Source organism: Anomaloglossus baeobatrachus, chromosome 3 (assembly GCF_048569485.1).
Source record: "Anomaloglossus baeobatrachus isolate aAnoBae1 chromosome 3, aAnoBae1.hap1, whole genome shotgun sequence".
Lineage (NCBI taxonomy): Eukaryota > Metazoa > Chordata > Amphibia > Anura > Aromobatidae > Anomaloglossus > Anomaloglossus baeobatrachus.
Window position 1 is genome coordinate 133,381,119 of NC_134355.1, and position 19,947 is coordinate 133,401,065.

The following is a 19,947-nucleotide window of genomic DNA, read 5'->3' on the forward strand; positions in this document are numbered from 1 at the left end:
GATAGCAGGTCTGTAAAACAGAGAAGAACAATCAGGTATATAAATAAAGCAAAGCATCTTACCAGTAAATCAAAGAGCCACAGGAGAATGTGTACCCAGTACGTCATGGTGAAATCACGGCCCCGGAGCCTGCGATCGGTGTGCAAAATCCTTAGATTCGGGGAGGAGGGGACCTCTGCCTGACCTCAGGAAAGGTTGTGTCTCCCCCCCGGACCTACGGAGGCTGTGATCGTCTGATAATCGCCGCTCAGCCAATCACAGCCACTGTGATGTTTAAGCCATTGAAAATGGCTGAAACATTGAAATCCAGCCATGATCAGTGCAGCTATAGCACTGATCATTGGCCGGAGCTGGGTGAACTTTGTTTCACCCGCCCCCAGCTCTGATTGGAGAGGTCGGCCTTGTGACCGATCTCTCCAATCACCTTGGATCTGGGGCCGGTGACCTCTCCCCTCAGCTTCACTCCATCCGTGAAAGCTGAGAGTGATCCCTGCAAGTGTCAGCAGTGTGCAGCAGAAAAGATGATCATTTGTGGCAGTGCGTTTTCCCGTGCTGCCGAGAACCATACCAGCCTCTGTGTACTGAGCGATGGATGACTGATCACTCAGTGCTCATTCGTTATTGCTGTCTGCCTATGTAAACGGCTACTCATTGATCAGTGAAGGGCTACTGATCGGAAGCTGGTTAGTGCCGCCGGTCAGTCTGTCTAATCGGACTCTTACTATACTCACCCCTGCTACAGGCCGAGCGCCTGCATTTCTTTTTTTCTGACTTCTGTCCCCACTTTATGCAATACAATAATACTTCCTACCCGATCTGTTAGTTACTGCTGGTGCTCCGAGCTGATATTTTAATAAATAATAAAATGTAACAATAATAACTATTAAAAAAGCAATTTAATAATAATTAAAACCATACCTGTTACAGTCACTTTATTTTGGGGTAACTCAGCTGGATGACTGAGACATGTCATTTGTGTCATAGGAGCTGTTGCGGTGACGACCGGGACACCTATGAGGAAAAAATAAAAAAGATGATTATCTTAAGAAAGTGGAGAAAAACATTGTACAACAATTTCATTATGGTTATTATGATACAACTAATATTTAACCCCTTAATGACCCATGACGTACTGGGTACGTCATGGTGCCCTGGTACTTAACGACCCCCGATGACGTACCCAGTACTCAAAAAAGAAGTATGGCACTCTGTTAGACAAGGAGGTGCCAGGATAGGGTCCAAACCCTTATATATCAGAAAAAGAATCCGGCACTCACAATGGATTGTGCAAAAAGAAGAAACACTTTATTCAGTAATTCTTTTGTGTGAAAAATATAAATGACGTTTCGGTCACACTTTGACCTTCATCCGATTAAATTTCACACTAAACAGAAAATACAAAGAGAATGTGCTATAATGTGCATAATAACAAACAATATCCAGATTTACACAGAATATGACGCATAAATATAGATTTAAATCGTAACTACAGGAAGGACCAGTGTATCAGGAGAGCAATACACATAACATCAAAAAACATTATTAATTAGATAATCCTATGGGAATATCTATCACTTAAAATTGAATAGATAGTTTATAACAAGCATCATTGTAGTAGGTGCATGATAAAGGCAGAGATCAGCCACAGATAGCAGGTCTGTAAAACAGAGAAGAACAATCAGGTATATAAATAAAGCAAAGCATCTTACCAGTAAATCAAAGAGCCACAGGAGAATGTGTACCCAGTACGTCATGGTGAAATCACGGCCCCGGAGCCTGCGATCGGTGTGCAAAATCCTTAGATTCGGGGAGGAGGGGACCTCTGCCTGACCTCAGGAAAGGTTGTGTCTCCCCCCCGGACCTACGGAGGCTGTGATCGTCTGATAATCGCCGCTCAGCCAATCACAGCCACTGTGATGTTTAAGCCATTGAAAATGGCTGAAACATTGAAATCCAGCCATGATCAGTGCAGCTATAGCACTGATCATTGGCCGGAGCTGGGTGAACTTTGTTTCACCCGCCCCCAGCTCTGATTGGAGAGGTCGGCCTTGTGACCGATCTCTCCAATCACCTTGGATCTGGGGCCGGTGACCTCTCCCCTCAGCTTCACTCCATCCGTGAAAGCTGAGAGTGATCCCTGCAAGTGTCAGCAGTGTGCAGCAGAAAAGATGATCATTTGTGGCAGTGCGTTTTCCCGTGCTGCCGAGAACCATACCAGCCTCTGTGTACTGAGCGATGGATGACTGATCACTCAGTGCTCATTCGTTATTGCTGTCTGCCTATGTAAACGGCTACTCATTGATCAGTGAAGGGCTACTGATCGGAAGCTGGTTAGTGCCGCCGGTCAGTCTGTCTAATCGGACTCTTACTATACTCACCCCTGCTACAGGCCGAGCGCCTGCATTTCTTTTTTTCTGACTTCTGTCCCCACTTTATGCAATACAATAATACTTCCTACCCGATCTGTTAGTTACTGCTGGTGCTCCGAGCTGATATTTTAATAAATAATAAAATGTAACAATAATAACTATTAAAAAAGCAATTTAATAATAATTAAAACCATACCTGTTACAGTCACTTTATTTTGGGGTAACTCAGCTGGATGACTGAGACATGTCATTTGTGTCATAGGAGCTGTTGCGGTGACGACCGGGACACCTATGAGGAAAAAATAAAAAAGATGATTATCTTAAGAAAGTGGAGAAAAACATTGTACAACAATTTCATTATGGTTATTATGATACAACTAATATTTAACCCCTTAATGACCCATGACGTACTGGGTACGTCATGGTGCCCTGGTACTTAACGACCCCCGACGACGTACCCAGTACTCAAAAAAGAAGTATGGCACTCTGTTAGACAAGGAGGTGCCAGGATAGGGTCCAAACCCTTATATATCAGAAAAAGAATCCGGCACTCACAATGGATTGTGCAAAAAGAAGAAACACTTTATTCAGTAATTCTTTTGTGTGAAAAATATAAATGACGTTTCGGTCACACTTTGACCTTCATCCGATTAAATTTCACACTAAACAGAAAATACAAAGAGAATGTGCTATAATGTGCATAATAACAAACAATATCCAGATTTACACAGAATATGACGCATAAATATAGATTTAAATCGTAACTACAGGAAGGACCAGTGTATCAGGAGAGCAATACACATAACATCAAAAAACATTATTAATTAGATAATCCTATGGGAATATCTATCACTTAAAATTGAATAGATAGTTTATAACAAGCATCATTGTAGTAGGTGCATGATAAAGGCAGAGATCAGCCACAGATAGCAGGTCTGTAAAACAGAGAAGAACAATCAGGTATATAAATAAAGCAAAGCATCTTACCAGTAAATCAAAGAGCCACAGGAGAATGTGTACCCAGTACGTCATGGTGAAATCACGGCCCCGGAGCCTGCGATCGGTGTGCAAAATCCTTAGATTCGGGGAGGAGGGGACCTCTGCCTGACCTCAGGAAAGGTGGTGTCTCCCCCCCCGGACCTACGGAGGCTGTGATCGTCTGATAATCGCCGCTCAGCCAATCACAGCCACTGTGATGTTTAAGCCATTGAAAATGGCTGAAACATTGAAATCCAGCCATGATCAGTGCAGCTATAGCACTGATCATTGGCCGGAGCTGGGTGAACTTTGTTTCACCCGCCCCCAGCTCTGATTGGAGAGGTCGGCCTTGTGACCGATCTCTCCAATCACCTTGGATCTGGGGCCGGTGACCTCTCCCCTCAGCTTCACTCCATCCGTGAAAGCTGAGAGTGATCCCTGCAAGTGTCAGCAGTGTGCAGCAGAAAAGATGATCATTTGTGGCAGTGCGTTTTCCCGTGCTGCCGAGAACCATACCAGCCTCTGTGTACTGAGCGATGGATGACTGATCACTCAGTGCTCATTCGTTATTGCTGTCTGCCTATGTAAACGGCTACTCATTGATCAGTGAAGGGCTACTGATCGGAAGCTGGTTAGTGCCGCCGGTCAGTCTGTCTAATCGGACTCTTACTATACTCACCCCTGCTACAGGCCGAGCGCCTGCATTTCTTTTTTTCTGACTTCTGTCCCCACTTTATGCAATACAATAATACTTCCTACCCGATCTGTTAGTTACTGCTGGTGCTCCGAGCTGATATTTTAATAAATAATAAAATGTAACAATAATAACTATTAAAAAAGCAATTTAATAATAATTAAAACCATACCTGTTACAGTAACTTTATTTTGGGGTAACTCAGCTGGATGACTGAGACATGTCATTTGTGTCATAGGAGCTGTTGCGGTGACGACCGGGACACCTATGAGGAAAAAATAAAAAAGATGATTATCTTAAGAAAGTGGAGAAAAACATTGTACAACAATTTCATTATGGTTATTATGATACAACTAATATTTAACCCCTTAATGACCCATGACGTACTGGGTACGTCATGGTGCCCTGGTACTTAACGACCCCCGACGACGTACCCAGTACTCAAAAAAGAAGTATGGCACTCTGTTAGACAAGGAGGTGCCAGGATAGGGTCCAAACCCTTATATATCAGAAAAAGAATCCGGCACTCACAATGGATTGTGCAAAAAGAAGAAACACTTTATTCAGTAATTCTTTTGTGTGAAAAATATAAATGACGTTTCGGTCACACTTTGACCTTCATCCGATTAAATTTCACACTAAACAGAAAATACAAAGAGAATGTGCTATAATGTGCATAATAACAAACAATATCCAGATTTACACAGAATATGACGCATAAATATAGATTTAAATCGTAACTACAGGAAGGACCAGTGTATCAGGAGAGCAATACACATAACATCAAAAAACATTATTAATTAGATAATCCTATGGGAATATCTATCACTTAAAATTGAATAGATAGTTTATAACAAGCATCATTGTAGTAGGTGCATGATAAAGGCAGAGATCAGCCACAGATAGCAGGTCTGTAAAACAGAGAAGAACAATCAGGTATATAAATAAAGCAAAGCATCTTACCAGTAAATCAAAGAGCCACAGGAGAATGTGTACCCAGTACGTCATGGTGAAATCACGGCCCCGGAGCCTGCGATCTGTGTGCAAAATCCTTAGATTCAGGGAGGAGGGGACCTCTGCCTGACCTCAGGAAAGGTTGTGTCTCCCCCCCCGGACCTACGGAGGCTGTGATTGTCTGATAATCGCCGCTCAGCCAATCACAGCCACTGTGATGTTTAAGCCATTGAAAATGGCTGAAACATTGAAATCCAGCCATGATCAGTGCAGCTATAGCACTGATCATTGGCCGGAGCTGGGTGAACTTTGTTTCACCCGCCCCCAGCTCTGATTGGAGAGGTCGGCCTTGTGACCGATCTCTCCAATCACCTTGGATCTGGGGCCGGTGACCTCTCCCCTCAGCTTCACTCCATCCGTGAAAGCTGAGAGTGATCCCTGCAAGTGCCATTTGGTAAGTGCCCCCGATCCACCGCTGCCCTCTTTCAGCCGCCGTAGTAGTTACCGCCCCTGAACCACCGCTGCTACTGCCTCCAATCTACCACCGCCCTCCTCCATCTGCTGCCCCCCTCCACCACCGCTCTCCCCATCAGCGGCTGCCCCCCTTCATCCGTCACCGCTCTCCCCATCAGCCGCTAACCCACTTTATCCGCCACCGCTCTCCCCATCAGCCGTTGCCCCCCTCCCCGATTTGATGCCCGCTTTCTCCCACCTCTCACCCTCTCAGACCCATAGTGTCTGTTATATGTACAGACGGTGGTCACCTGTCTGGGATGTAGCAGGGTCATTTTATTATTGCTTTAAATCGTTTTGCTATTGGATTTGGAAATAATATATAACTTGAGTATTGGTGAGGAAGCCACATGTTAAATGACTAGATTTACGATAAAGCCGTGACTGCGGGCCATTACCTGCCGTGCCCCTTACCCAGGCTGATTGTTCAGCAATTATAGCCATTACACATACAACAAACTACCAATAAGCAGGGGCAGTGGGGATATTAGATACAGCAATACATTGTTTTATAAAGGGAATAGTAATCCTGTATGTGATTGCATGTTTACATAGGGAGTAATTCTGCAGACTTCAGTGGGGGTCGGTGTTGGCAGCCCACCCTACATACCCTGTGTGTTGGCTTTTACTGTGCAATAATGAATACTCAATAAAGATGAAGGTTGCACATCAGCTATTTTGATAGTATAATGCTATAAGCATGCTGAAAAATGCAATTTTCTAACTAGAAAGTGAAAACATAAATAATATGCATACCTGCCAAGATTATTTAGAAAAAAGATATTTAGCAATCGCATTGATCAATGTAACCGAGCCCCAATACCTCGCCAAGGTATATCTCTATATTGGGGTCCCTAGCTCTATGACCCACCTCTGTGTCATCTCATTGCAAGTAAAAACTGCTGTGTGTGGAGAGGGGTAACCAAGGACTTGCTTATATACCAGATGGAAAAAAAGATGGCTGAAAGGGGCGGAGTTGTGTTCACATTCAGAACAAAAAAAGTATTTTTAGTATTCTGTAGGGTTTTTTTTTCTCTGAATGTGAACACAGCTCCGCCCCTTTCAACCATGTTTTTTCCATCTCCTATATAAGTCCTTGGTTAGACCCTCTCCACAAACAGTTTTTAATTGCATTTGAGATGAAACAGAGTTAGGGTCACAGAGCTTAGGGACCCCAATATAGAGCTATACCTTGGCGAGGTATTGGGGCTCAGTTACATTGATCAATGCAATTGCTAAATATCTTTTTTTCCAAATATTCTTGGCAGGTATGCATATCATTATTCACGGTTTCACTTTCTAGTTAGCAAATTGCATTTTTCAGCATGCTTATAGCATTATACTATTATCAAAATAGTGTGCAGCCTTCATCTTTATTGATTGATTATGTATTTTTTTGGCTTGCACTCAGTATATACTGTATATACATATTGGTGCTCACTTCAGTGATCTTTTTTAGTATTTAATAATGAATACTGGTATACTTCAATCATTTAAGCTTAGCATGACTTATATGATTTCCTCTTATAACCATTTCTAATTCTGGTTATATCAGTTGCCATGTTGTATCCCACTCACCCGAAGAATTTACATTCCGGGTTATTGATGTATGGTGCTGGATATAGGATCTTGACTAAATACACTTTCTGCCCTGTGTTTTATCGGATGTTTCTGGCATGTACGGTGATTTTGATATGCTGGCTCAGATGGTAATGCCCTTGGGAAATATTGAACATGACAATGTGACCATTGGAACAGAAAAGTTTGCACACAGCTGTTATAAAGTAATAATGTGCCCCGAACTCACCGGTTACTGAGTTACCAGCTGGCCTCTACCCTGTCCTTCCAAAATGAGGTTTCGTCAGATGTGACTGCTGCAGTCATTGATTGGTCATTGATTGGTCATTGCTGTCACATCATTGGGGGAAGCCAGGACACAGATACATCATTAGGATGAGGGTTGAAGGCAATCTGTCTCCAGGTTTTTACTGTATAACCTGAGATGTAATGTAGATATGGTGTCCCTGGTTCCACCAATGTGACACTTACTGGTCTGCTTACTGTAATTTTGATAATCACTGCTATTTTCTGCTGCAGATCTAGCCGTTCTCTAAAAACTGAACTCTGTATAATCCGACCATACTACATACGAGGTGTGATCCAAAAGTAATGATAATCAATAATAAACACAATGAATATATTAAAAAAAAAAAAAAAAAAATTCTACAGTGTCTCCTAACAAGTCTATACATTTAGTCCATCTCTTTTCTAAACTTAGAATTCCCTTTGAAAAAAATTATTGATCTTGACCCTCAAAAAAATCCCCAACAGCGGTTATCACGTCGCTATTGTCGTCAAATTTCTTGCCCCGGAGGTGTTCCTTGAGGTGAGGAAAGAGAAAGAAGTCACTGGGGGCTAGATCTGGCGAATAGGGGGGGTGTTCCACCAGTTAAAGCCTGCTTCTTGAATGGTTGCCATGGCAACTGCAGCTTTGTGAGCCGGCGCGTTATCTTGGTGAAACAGCACTCCAGCCCGCAGTTTGCCGTGCCTTTTCTCCTTGATAGCCTCCCGCAATCTTATTTATTCTGCGTAGTAGGAGCCCGTAATAGTGGCTCCCTTCTCCAAATAGTCCACCATAATAATTCCTTCAGCGTCCCAAAAAATGGACGCCATAACTTTCACTGCTGAGCTTGACACTTTGAATTTCTTCGGCGTCGGTTCGTCGGCTCGTTTCCATGTCATCGATTGTTGTTTAGTGTCGGGATCAAAGTGGTGGATCCAGGTCTCGTCCATGGTCAAAAAACGTTACAAAAAATTCTCCTTGTCTGCTTGGAACTTTTCGAGATTTGCTATTGAAACGTCAACTCGTTTCTTCTTTTGCTTGTCGGTTAACATTTTTGGCACCCAACGCGCGGAGACCTTTCTCATATGCAATTCGTTTGCAAGGATTCTTTGAATACAGCCATATGATATCCCTGTGACCTCAGCTACATGCCTGATAGTCACTCTTCAATCTGCCAATACAACGTCTTCAACCATTTTCACGTTTTCTTCATTGAGGGACGTGGATGGGCGTCCTTCACGATGTTCTGCCCAGCTTAAATTCCTTGGTCCAGCGTGCAACTGTGGAATATGGAGGAGAAGAGTCCCCCAATGTTTCCACCAAGTCGCTGTGTATGTCTTTGGTAGTAATTTTTTTCCAGCAGAGGTATTTGATGACAGCTATGAGCTGATTTTTTTCCATTTTGATGTTCACTCCTCGGCAGTTCATATTCAAATGAATGTAGCTCCCGGGAATCGTGGCCTATTTAAGTGATTTTTTTTTTTTCCCCTTTTCCCTGCACTAGTGGGTACCTAAGAGAGAAGAAAACATTTTAGTTTAATTTCTGTGTGCAATAGAAATAACTGATTATCATTACTTTGGTTCGCCCCTCGTATTAGCAGCTTTCTGCCTATGCGCAGTAGTGGGAAAGCGTTACACAAAGCAGGCAGACTGCATGGCAGGAGGCAGTTAGTCCTCTAGTGATAATCTCCTGCTGATAAAACCTGATATCGAAACTACAGTAAGTAGCTAAGTGACCTATTGCTAGAATCAGGATTTCTGCTTCTACATTATGTTGCTCTCAGATTACATAGCAAAAACCTGCTGACAGATTATATTAAAAGCTTTAGGAAAAGCTCTTGTTAATTTTGTTAATGGAACATTCAAGACAAAACATGCACAGTGTAAAGTCCAGTACAGGGCATCGGGGCAGAGCGGGAGACGAGGACTCAGTGAGAATTTCTGAATCGGGCTTCTCAAACAATGGTCTAGGTAAAACCTCTTAGAAACCAGGAAGAACATATTTTAGGTGTTTAATCTTATCCTACAGATTATACATTTTGTTTGGTGGGATGTTTCACCATTTTAGAAAATTTTGATCAATTGAAGTGTCTGAAACATCATATTACTGATCATTGCGTCAGTCGGAAATATTGACCTGGATACATTAAAATGTTTATACTTTCCCAGACAGAATAGCATGTCCCACTGGCACTGCTTAGTTTATAGGGGTTGTCCAATAACTATATAATGTATCCTTAACCCCTTTAGACTTTTAAATCTGTCATCAGGACTTCCCTTTGTGATCAGCATGACGTATATACCGAATCCCTCATAAAATACAAAGCATAGCTTCTCTGTGCCATTGCGATCAGCTGCAGGAGCCTGACTGTTATACACAGCCAGACTCCTCCTGTAATAGCTCAGATTGGCATTCTTGACGATAATGGCAGCTTAACCCCTGATATGCCACTGTCAGTAATGACAGCGGCACGAGGCATTTGACATATTTACCACCGATGCGTTTGTAACATCAGTTATTCAATATCTGATACCAGAAAAAGACAGAATTCCCTTACAGAAACCGTGAACAAAAAGTTGTACATATGATACCAATAAAACTACAAATTATTATGCAAAAAAAAGCCCTCATACCAGACAATTCTATTATAAAGAATAAAAAATGGTTTAATTTAACACGATCATAACCGATCGGGAAAATTTGGTCCAAACCTAACAATGTTTGTCTGTGTAAAAGGCCAAGTCGGGCCGGATTCAGTATCTGTAACATCGCTCTGATTATCTGTGCTTGTAAGCTCCTATTCAGTGCTGTGCAGATGATGCCCATACTGATCACCGGCAGCGTTCTTCAGTGTTATACTCTGCACTGTGTACAGAACATGGATTTTGTATGCTGCTGCCTGATTTTTAATTTATCACTTGTTTCCATTTTGTAACCATAATAATGCATTGCTAATGCTTTTATTTTACTTCTGTGTATTTTTTGGGCGAGTTTTATTTTTTGTTTCATGAAGCAAAACCAAAATAAATACAGAAAAAAAAATATGTACATGTGTTCAAGCTTTATTTATTTTTAGATCTGTGCCTTCCAGGTGGTTTTCAGCTCTTTTGGCTGTGTTCACATGTCCATTTGTTGTCCAGTATTTAAATAAATAAAAAAAAAAACTGGATCCATTGCAAACATTGATGCGAAATGAAAATCTTCCTTTTATGATTTGTCTAAAAACAAATAAGTTGTGCATTACTGCATTTCTGTCATCCAGACCGGAAGCTGGAAATGAAGCAAATGGAAAAGATTTCATGACATGTCTGTTCTCATTCAAGTGAATGGATACTGTACTTTCTTGATTTTCATTTTTATGATCCAAAAGACAGAATTAACTACTGAGCCTGTGAACGGAGCCTTATGGGTACATCTTATATAAAATCAATCTAAAATCCCTAAATATTTGACAATTTGAACATCCATCAAGAATCTTACTGGGAGTAGATAGATTTCTTTATTATCTAGTGTGGCACATTGCATTCATTCCACTACCGCAAAAGATAAACTACAGAATTGTATAGGTTACAACCGCTGTTTCATGGACTACAGAAGAATTACTGATATTCTTATGATAGCTAAAATTTAGTGTTAAAAATTCTCAAACCAATTCTTTGCAATTTATTTTTTCCTTCCTTTCCAGATGTTTTAATTAAAATTGTATATAATTTATACTATAACATAAGATACTCCATACTAAAGCCTCTTCCCACTGTCCTGTAATCATCTGTTTATCAGTACATAGCCCATCAAGTTTCCAAGCACAAGGTAAGTACATTCACCTTGGAAGTTGTTAGCACTGATGCTTTGCACTGCTGGTGTTTGGTTCAAGGACCACATCTGTAAGGCGTTTCTATGTTCTCCCAGCGTGTGCGTGGGTTTCCTCCAGGTTCTTCAGTTTCTTTCCACTCTCCAAAGAATTACAAAATTTAGGTTGAGCTCCAATGCAGAATGTGATGAGTTATACAAACAAGCATAATAATTCCCCTGATGTGGAATTGGTGTCCTTAGCATTTACTGTCACAACAGACAATGTTAATAAATTTAGACCGTGATAAAAAGTGTAATAGTAGGGAAAAGAACAGCCATAGGCATTGGACAGCAACAAAATTAGTTTAGATTAAATATCCTGGAAAGGGTAAGTGATATCTGTGTATGACCTGGAGTGTTTAGCCAGGCTGAGCTCAGATTCCCAAATTTCAGGATCTTTTTGTATGTGGCTTGATTCATACGTCCTTCGCAAAGTTTAATCTGCCCAATTCCAGCCTTGCTGAAGCATCCCCAGGTAATCACCGATCCTCCACCAAATTTCACAGTTGGTGCAAGATACTGTGGCTTGTAAGCCTCGCCAGGTCTCCATCTAACCATTAGACGTCCAGGTGTTGGGCAAATCTGAAAACTAGACTCATCAGAGAAGATTACCTTACTCTAGAAATTGGGCAAATTAAAGTTCTCAAAGCACTTATGAATCAAGCCGCATACAAAGTTATTCTGGAAAAAGTTGCTTCTTCTCCTCAAGCAATGTTCCCCAACTCTGAGGACTAGTTTTTCCAGTAGGACAATGCGCCATGCCCCACAACTAGGTCAATCAATGTGTGGATGAAGGATCACCACATCAAAACCCAGTCATGGCAAGCCCAATATCCAGACCTTAACTCCTTTGAAAACCTCTGGAATGTAATCAAGAGGAAGATGGATAGTCACAAGCCATCGAACAAAGAACTGCTGAAATGTTTGCACCTGGAGTGGCATAAGGTCGCCCAAAAGCAGTGTGAAAGACTGGTGGGAAGCAGCCAAGACTTATGAAAGCTGGGATTAAAAATCATGGTTATTGCACAAAATATTGATTTCTGAACTTTTCCTGAGGTTAAACATTAGTATTGTTGTTTCTAAATGATTATGAATTTATTTTCTTTGCATTATTTCAGGTCTGAAAGCAATGCATTGTTTTGTTATTTTGACCATTTCTCATTTTCAGAAAATAAATACAAAATGTATTGCTTGGAAAGTCGTAGCCCTTTTCAGTAGTTTATAGAATAAAAGAACAATTTACATTTTACTCAAAAATATACCTATAAAGAGAGAAATCAGGAAAACTAACAATTTTGCAGTGGTCTCTTAATTTTTGCCAGAGCTGTATGAGCATAACTATGCGCTTAAAAATGGAACCATATTAAAATGAGAGAAACTGGACTTTTTGGAATAAGTGTAACTTCTTTGGCATGATACACTGGATCTTTTTAATTTCCTTTGCCCGCTTACATACCTTTCAAGGGGTTGATACATTAACTCGAGGAGGTGTATGTATACCTAAAATAATTGTTAAATTTGAGTCTATTGAACTTATACATTGATATTGTTTCTTGTTTATAAATATTGACTCCTTTTCCTACCCTTCTTTCCCTATGCCTTCCCTTTTCCTTACCCTAGAACTAATTATCTACAAATAAAGATTTAACCTTTTTGTTTTCCTTCTTATTTTTCCTACCCATCTTACCTTTCAGTATAGGTAAGTAATTTCGACTTCTCTAATAAGTCTCCAATCACTTGAGGCCTGAAAATGTGCCAAAATTACTAATAGCAGAAATATTATCGCTTAAAGAATTAGACCAATTCCTTTGACAAAAAGCGAGACTGCAGACAAAATACCTCTTTCTCTAAGGTTAATATCCACATGAACACTCCCTGCCCCTTAATGTCAGGTTCTGTGGGAATCTCATCAGGTGTTGATAAGGACAACTCAGCATTCAGGTGCAGACATATGTTCATGATGGAGAGAGCAGCAAGAAGCATGCTGTATTTTGGGCTTATTTTTGTACTTTGGAGTCTTGTAAATGGACATCCAGACACCTCAGTGAGGGGACAGTTTCCTAAAGATGCGTTTCACAACAAGACCATCATCACCGACCATCAGTAAGTTATTCCATGTCCTACAAGTTTCTCTGTCTATCTCTTCCATGCCTCGTGAAGTAGCCTTTATAGTAAGGTTCTGAGCATACTGCGTAATCTTCCTATAAAAACCCTCTAAGGGTATGTGCACATGATCAGGACCTGCTGCGTCGCTAGTCTCCTCCACACAACACCGAAGTTGCTCGGGCAGTTGTGGTCTCTCGCTGTGTTCTCCCAACAGCAAAGAATCGACATGCTCCGGCTCGGAAGCTGCACCACAAGTCAGTTTTTGCTGCGGGAAAAACAAGCACAGGGACCAAGAGATTTCTAGAAATCCCATCCACTGTGCTTGTACTATGTAATGCAGCGTTTTGAATGCAGCTGAAACATGTGTCCAAAATGCTGTGACCCCTGATCGTGGGCAGGCAGCCTTACAGAAAGAAAAAAACACAAAGTATAAGTCCAATAGAAGACGGTGATATATGCTACAGCTTAGCCATGCAAATGGTATGTTGCCCATACGATATAGCCCTTAGATTAGACATAGGTAAATAATGTGTGTAACCCTCTGTCAGTTTTCCCACACCAGCAGTAGAGAAAACACATTCGTTTCTCTCTGGATATGCATATTCTACAAACCAATATTGGATAGGTCATACTGGTCATTTGCTCCTTCTGTCATTTGTTTCCATGTCGCTGTTTAGTCATCTTGAAGAAGAACTGAAGCATGAACTGGGAGAAATTGACCTTGACAAAGCTTCGGAAGATGAGCTTGAGTTCTATTACTTCACGTAAGTGTGATGCAAAGCCCTACAGGAAGATTAATTTTGTGTTGGGCAGTATTCTCTGCAATCTGCTAAACTCTTACAGGATTATTCCCATCTTTCTAAATGGGTATAATTGGATAGCGCTGGTAAAAACAAGCAAGTTTTCCATTTACTTCATTACATTTCCCACTCCCCGGAGAATCACAATTGCATGTATGTGTATACACCGGACAAAAATATAAACAACACTTTTTTGTTTTTGTTCCCATTTTTCATGAGCTGCACTCAAAGATCGAAGACTTTTTCTATTTACATAAAAAGCCTTTTTCTCTCAAATGTTGTTCACAAATTTGTCTAAATTTCCATTAGTGAGTACTTCTGCTTTACTGAGATCATCCATCCAGCTCACAGGTATGGTGTATCAAGATGTTGATATATACAGCATGATTATAGCACAGGTGTGCCTTAGGTTGGCTACAATAAAAGGCCAGAAAATGGGCAGTTTTATCACACAGTTCAATGCTACAGCTGGCACATGTTTTGAGGGAGCATGCAACTGCAGAAATGTCCACCAGAGCTGTTGCCCATGAATTGAATGTTCATTTCTCTATCACAAGCCGTCCTCAAAGGTGTTTCAGAGAATTTGGCAGTACATCCAACCAGTGTCACAACCACGTGTAACCACATCAGTCCAGGACCTTCATATTCACCTTCTTCACCTCCAAGATGATCTAAAGCTCAGTCACCAGGACAGCTTCTGCAACAATCGGTTTGCATAGCCACAGATTATAAAAACTGTCAGAAACATCAATGCTAAGCACGGTGTGTCTGGTCACTATCCTTACAGGTCTGTTTTAGTAGGTATTTGAATATCTCATCACAGTTCAGTCTTGTTTTATTAGAACTTTGCATTCTGCTGTCCGTCTCTTCCCCATATAAATTGACAGTAACAACCTATTGGGACCTCACTCCTTTGACACATAGATGTTACTATTCCTCTGATTACATTTTCCGTAGGTTTAAACAGAATTCTGCACTGTGCGATTCCTCTAAGAAAAGATTCTTCTAATTTTGTTATTTAAAGGGGAACACAAGTATTTCATAAAATAGACATGTACCAGGAGAGCTGGCAGGTCTTTTTTAAAGAAAACTTATGTACTATCAAACAAAAATAATTAACCCCATATCTGCAAGGCAATAATGATTTATCTTTAAGTTATAAACATTCTTAGGCTGTTTTCACACTTGCGTTGTTTTAAATCCGTTAGGTCCGTCGTTGCGTCGCAACGACGGATCAGTCCTTTTTTTAGATGACAACTGACACAACGGATGTGTTATTTCACACGATTCCGGTCACAGGAAAATCGGGTCAAAGTCGCATGATACTCGGCTCACATGCGCATAAGAGCCTGAGCCGAGGGTTATTAGCATATCACATCCGTTGCTCTTGCATCGGATGCTATATGCTAGTGTGAGTCCAGCCTAAAGCTGCCAAACTGAAAGCCCAGCTATTTTAAGGAAATTAACTTTATTGCTCCTGGTTGCCTCCGGCTTTCAGTCAGTGACGTGGCCGCAGCAGCTTCAGTTATCGCTCCGTACTTCCTGGGATGTGTAGTGTAGCTTTTATAAAAGCACTGTTTAATCAGCAGGAGATTATCTTTAAAGGACTACTTGGTGTGTTGCCAGGTAGTCCAGCAGATGCATGAGCTCTGTATAACTCTGCTCTACAGTCAAATAACTGCCAGACCGGCAACAGAGAAAACAGCGATTTTATCAAATGACAGCAAACAGCTCAGCAAGTGACACATTGCTGGACTTAGGGTCTCTGTGTCTACGTTATGCTGCTCTCAGATGGGGGAGCAAAACCCTGATGACAGATTACCTTTAACCTGCAGATTTACCCCATAGGTGCAAGTTAATAGCGTCTTTTTTACATGACAGGTTCCCTTTAACCCCTTAACGAGCTATGTATGTCATGAGTGGTTTCCCTGCCTTTGATGCGGACTTGCACGCCGAACCTGCAGCTTTCCCCGCAGATGAAGGCTGAATCATTTGGGTGGAGCAGTGTTGTGCTAGTGGCGGTTAACCTGCTAAATGCCTCTGTCAATTTCTGACAGTGACGTTTAATGCGCTAGCAGAACATGATATTCTGACTATTTATAGGGGACTATTAAATACTGTACAGTACAAAGTAGAAAAAAAATTTTTTTCAAAAATATGGGAAAAATCTATAAAAAGTTCAAATCACCCCCCCTTTAACCACATTAAAAACAGATAAATAAAAGATACACATTTGTTATCGCTCTGTTCATAAAAAGCCCGATTTATCAAAATATAAAAAATTAATCCGATCGGTAAACAGCATAGCGAGAAAAAAAAATCAAAATGCCAAAATTAATTTTTGGGACAAAAAAAAAATGAAAAATTACCGGTAAATAGCAGGATCTCAAAACACCATATATAGCAGAGAATAATTTCAATAAAAACATCAATTCAGGGGCACAAAAAATAAGCTGTCAGAGTCCCAGAGCCCAAAAATTGAAAACATCACGGCTCTTGGAAAGTAGTGACAAGCAAGATTTCTTTTCTCTAAAATGTTAAATGATGAAAAAAAAATTCATACAAACTATATACGGTATGTTTGGTATCTACGTATTCATACAGATTAACCAGGTCAGTTTTATGGCAACACTAAATAAAAAAAAAAAACACTGAGAATTTCACTTTTTTTTTTTGCTATTTCTCCACACTTGGAATTGTTTTCCAACTTCCCATTACATGATATGATAAAATGAATGGTGTCATTAAAAACTAAAACTCATCTAGCAAAAAGCGCTCATATGCCTATATCAAAGGAAAAATTAAAAAAAAGTTAAGGCTCTTGGTATGAGGGGAGGAAAAAACAGTGTAAAAATGAAAAATCACCTTGTCCTTAAAAGGGAACCTGTCACCAGATGTTCATAATACGGTCGGTGCAGAGCAGACTGGTCGGATGGGCGTCTCCATTCTACGGTCCCGCACCTCCTCTTTCTTTGACATTTAGGTCCTGCGCGGGCGCACTTTAATCTGCCCTGAGCAGGGAATATCAAAGTGCGCCTGCGCAGGACCTCACTGTCGGCTAGTGTAGATGGCATAGAATGCGTCATCCACACTAGCTTCAGAAGGAGGACAAAGATGCCCGAAAGAGGAGGCACGGGACCTGGAGAATGGAGACGCCCATCCGACCAGTCTGCTCCGCACTGAATGTTAGGTGAATATTATAAACATCCGGTTACAGGTTCCCTTTAAAGGGGTTAAGCCATAACTGTTAGGGCGCGCTCACACATCCGGCTTTTCGTCGGTTTGATGGATGCGGTGCACACCAGTACAGTGATACAGTACAGCGGCAGCGCCGCAACTTCCAGGTCACTGTACTGTATACACTGTACTGCAGTGCGCCGGATCCATCAAACCGGCGAAAAGCCGGATGTGTGAGCGCGCCCTTATATAGTAGAACTGTTCTGCAGTTTACACAGAGCACAAAGCTTTACACTGTCCAGGCCATTACCTTACATGTACGTTTACCTTCTATTGACTTTAGGACTCTACAAACCTCAATATTACTAAATTATTTATTTGAGCAATCACCTGTATAGTACAGTATAAGAAAAAGTAGCTCAATGGTATGGCCCAAAGTCTAGTGGAGTGTAGAGATCCTAACATTGTGCCCCTGTACATTGCAGAATGCATGACTTTGATCATAATAAGCTCCTAGATGGGCTGGAAATAATGGCAGCATTACAGGAATCACTTGACGAACATATTGGAAATGTTTTTACAAAGGAGGAAAAGATGAAGCATTACATAGGTAGGTGGTGGGTGAGTTTTGCTTGATGACTTGCATTTGTACACTTTCTCTGTAAATATGTTTATATGCAAAAAATGTCTGACAGTCTTAGAAGCTTCTTAATGAATTCTTAAAAGTTTAGCGTACTGTACAATCACATTATGTTCCATTGAATATAGAAATCTTAACTTACGCTGACTGACTTGATCTTGCCAAAAAGAATCTTCTTATCTTATTACAATAAAACTAATGTTTCAGTTAAAGAAGAAAATTGCCACCAGCTTCCTCCAACAGGCAATGCATGCGAGCGTCATAATTACAGTGCAGCCTAATGCGGCCGGTCAGCCAGGGGTGCTAGGAGGAGTGATGCGATCTGACATGGACATCCATGTGAATACAAATCAAAGCCATAATTGTAAGGTTTGGTGGTAGGCTGCGGCCACCTCGTTATCTACCGCTGTTCTCCGCAGATCAGAGCTGTAACTGGTTGGCTTCTCTTTGCTCTTGTTGCTGAATAGTTAATTTTTCCTTTTTAAAATACAAAAAGTTGTTCAAGTCAAGTTCAAAGTGATGGGAAACTAGGTTGCAGCTCCGATAAGATGATCAAAGCCTCGCAGTGCGTTCTTAGAGGCGCGCTTGTCACTGCACATCGCTGTAGATTACAGCTCTGTAGAAGAATGGCAGCTCTGGTGTTCAGACTGCGTGTCATATTCAGGGAAAAGAGGAATATGTATCTTACCTGAAACCATACCTTTCATTTACTTCAAGCGGCATTAATATACATCTTGTTTTCATTATTACAGTGCCTCATCGGGTACTGTACCCCTCGTCAGACTGATAATGAGGAGAACATTTGCCCTCTGCCTGCTTACGCTCCCTTAGTGTTCAGCAGTCCAAAATCTGATATTAATGTAACGCCAAGAGCAACAGCTTTTCTTTCCGGTTCCCATGGTGACTAGAAAATTTGTTTTTGGCAACCAGGACTTGCTGTCTGCCCGCCATACATCTGGCAGATGGGCCACACATCCCCTCCTGCCAGGGAAGGAGAGCAGTGGTTTGGAAATGGTATCTCTATGTTCTCCTCATTCAATCTTTAGCATAGGAACAAGAAGCTCCAAAATATCAACATTTTACTTTATACCAGCATGAAAGCACATCAGAAAATTGATAGGGCTGGACCTGTCAGGGAAAAAAGTGTGGGTACCGCTGTTACCACATCAGAAGTGGGATAATGGGGGGAAAAGGGGGTAGGGGGACTTTGTGACTACAGCAGGGCAAGCGTCTTTCCACCAGAAATCTCTAGGGCAGTGTTTCTCAACTCCAGTCCTCAAGACCCACCAACAGATCATGTTTTTAGGTTTTCCTCAATATTAGACAGGGAATAATTCCATCACCTGTGCAACATTAAGGAAATCAGAGAAACTTGATTGAGGAAAACCTCAAAACATGATCTGTTGGTGGGTCTTGAGGACTGGAGTTGAGAAACACTGCTCTAGGGGAAGGAGAGAACTGTCCCCAATGCAACTACTGGTAGAATGGAGATTGACCCCGCAAGACCCCTTCTAAATAATAGTGACAGCCGGGCTTACTGACGGAGGGTGGGCATAATCCTACTGCTTGATGATGCGAGTGAGGTCATCTGGGCTGCCAACCATCCAAACAATCCATAAAAATAGGGCAGCATTAATTTTTTTTTTTCTTTTAAAGCTGAAGACATGTACACATTTGATTAAGAATAGATTATATAAATAGGAGATATGATGTTATTAGCATAACCTCTGCTCAAGTGTCTACTGAGAATATAAGGTGATTTGTAATGGTATTATTGTAAGCTAACCTCTCTAATTCCCCAATGTGTGACCCACTTCTCAATTTCTGGACAGAAATGACAGATGAGGTCCTAGAGGAAGATGATCTGGATAAGGATGGATTTTTATCATTTGTTGAATACATGCATTCTCAAAAGCGCACTGCAAGTCCAACCACAATCCTGGATAAAAATGCAAAGGACAAAACCGAGTCTAAGAAAAGCAAGTGACCGCAGGAATAAAAGTAATCAAGGAAGTTACCT

The 19,947-nt window shown here is 41.1% G+C and overlaps 1 protein-coding gene across 1 annotated transcript; it reads left to right on the forward strand.

Moving 5' to 3' along the window:
• The first annotated feature begins 13,164 nt into the window (after positions 1-13,164).
• Positions 13,165-19,947, forward strand: LOC142295062 (multiple coagulation factor deficiency protein 2 homolog). Its single transcript, XM_075338133.1, has 4 exons — positions 13,165-13,307; positions 13,988-14,074; positions 17,773-17,897; positions 19,760-19,947. The coding sequence occupies exons 1-4, from the start codon at positions 13,165-13,167 to the stop codon at positions 19,912-19,914; spliced, it is 510 nt and encodes a 169-aa protein (XP_075194248.1). The 3' UTR covers positions 19,915-19,947.

Excerpts from the sequence above, each read along its gene's own strand:
- LOC142295062 (XM_075338133.1), top strand. The coding sequence starts at position 13,165 with ATGGAGAGAGCAGCAAGAAGCATGCTGTATTTTGGGCTTATTTTTGTA. Across the intron at positions 13,308-13,987 it reads ACCATCATCACCGACCATCA|TCATCTTGAAGAAGAACTGA; the intron begins GTAAGTTATTCC and ends GTCGCTGTTTAG. Across the intron at positions 17,898-19,759 it reads AAAGATGAAGCATTACATAG|AAATGACAGATGAGGTCCTA; the intron begins GTAGGTGGTGGG and ends ATTTCTGGACAG.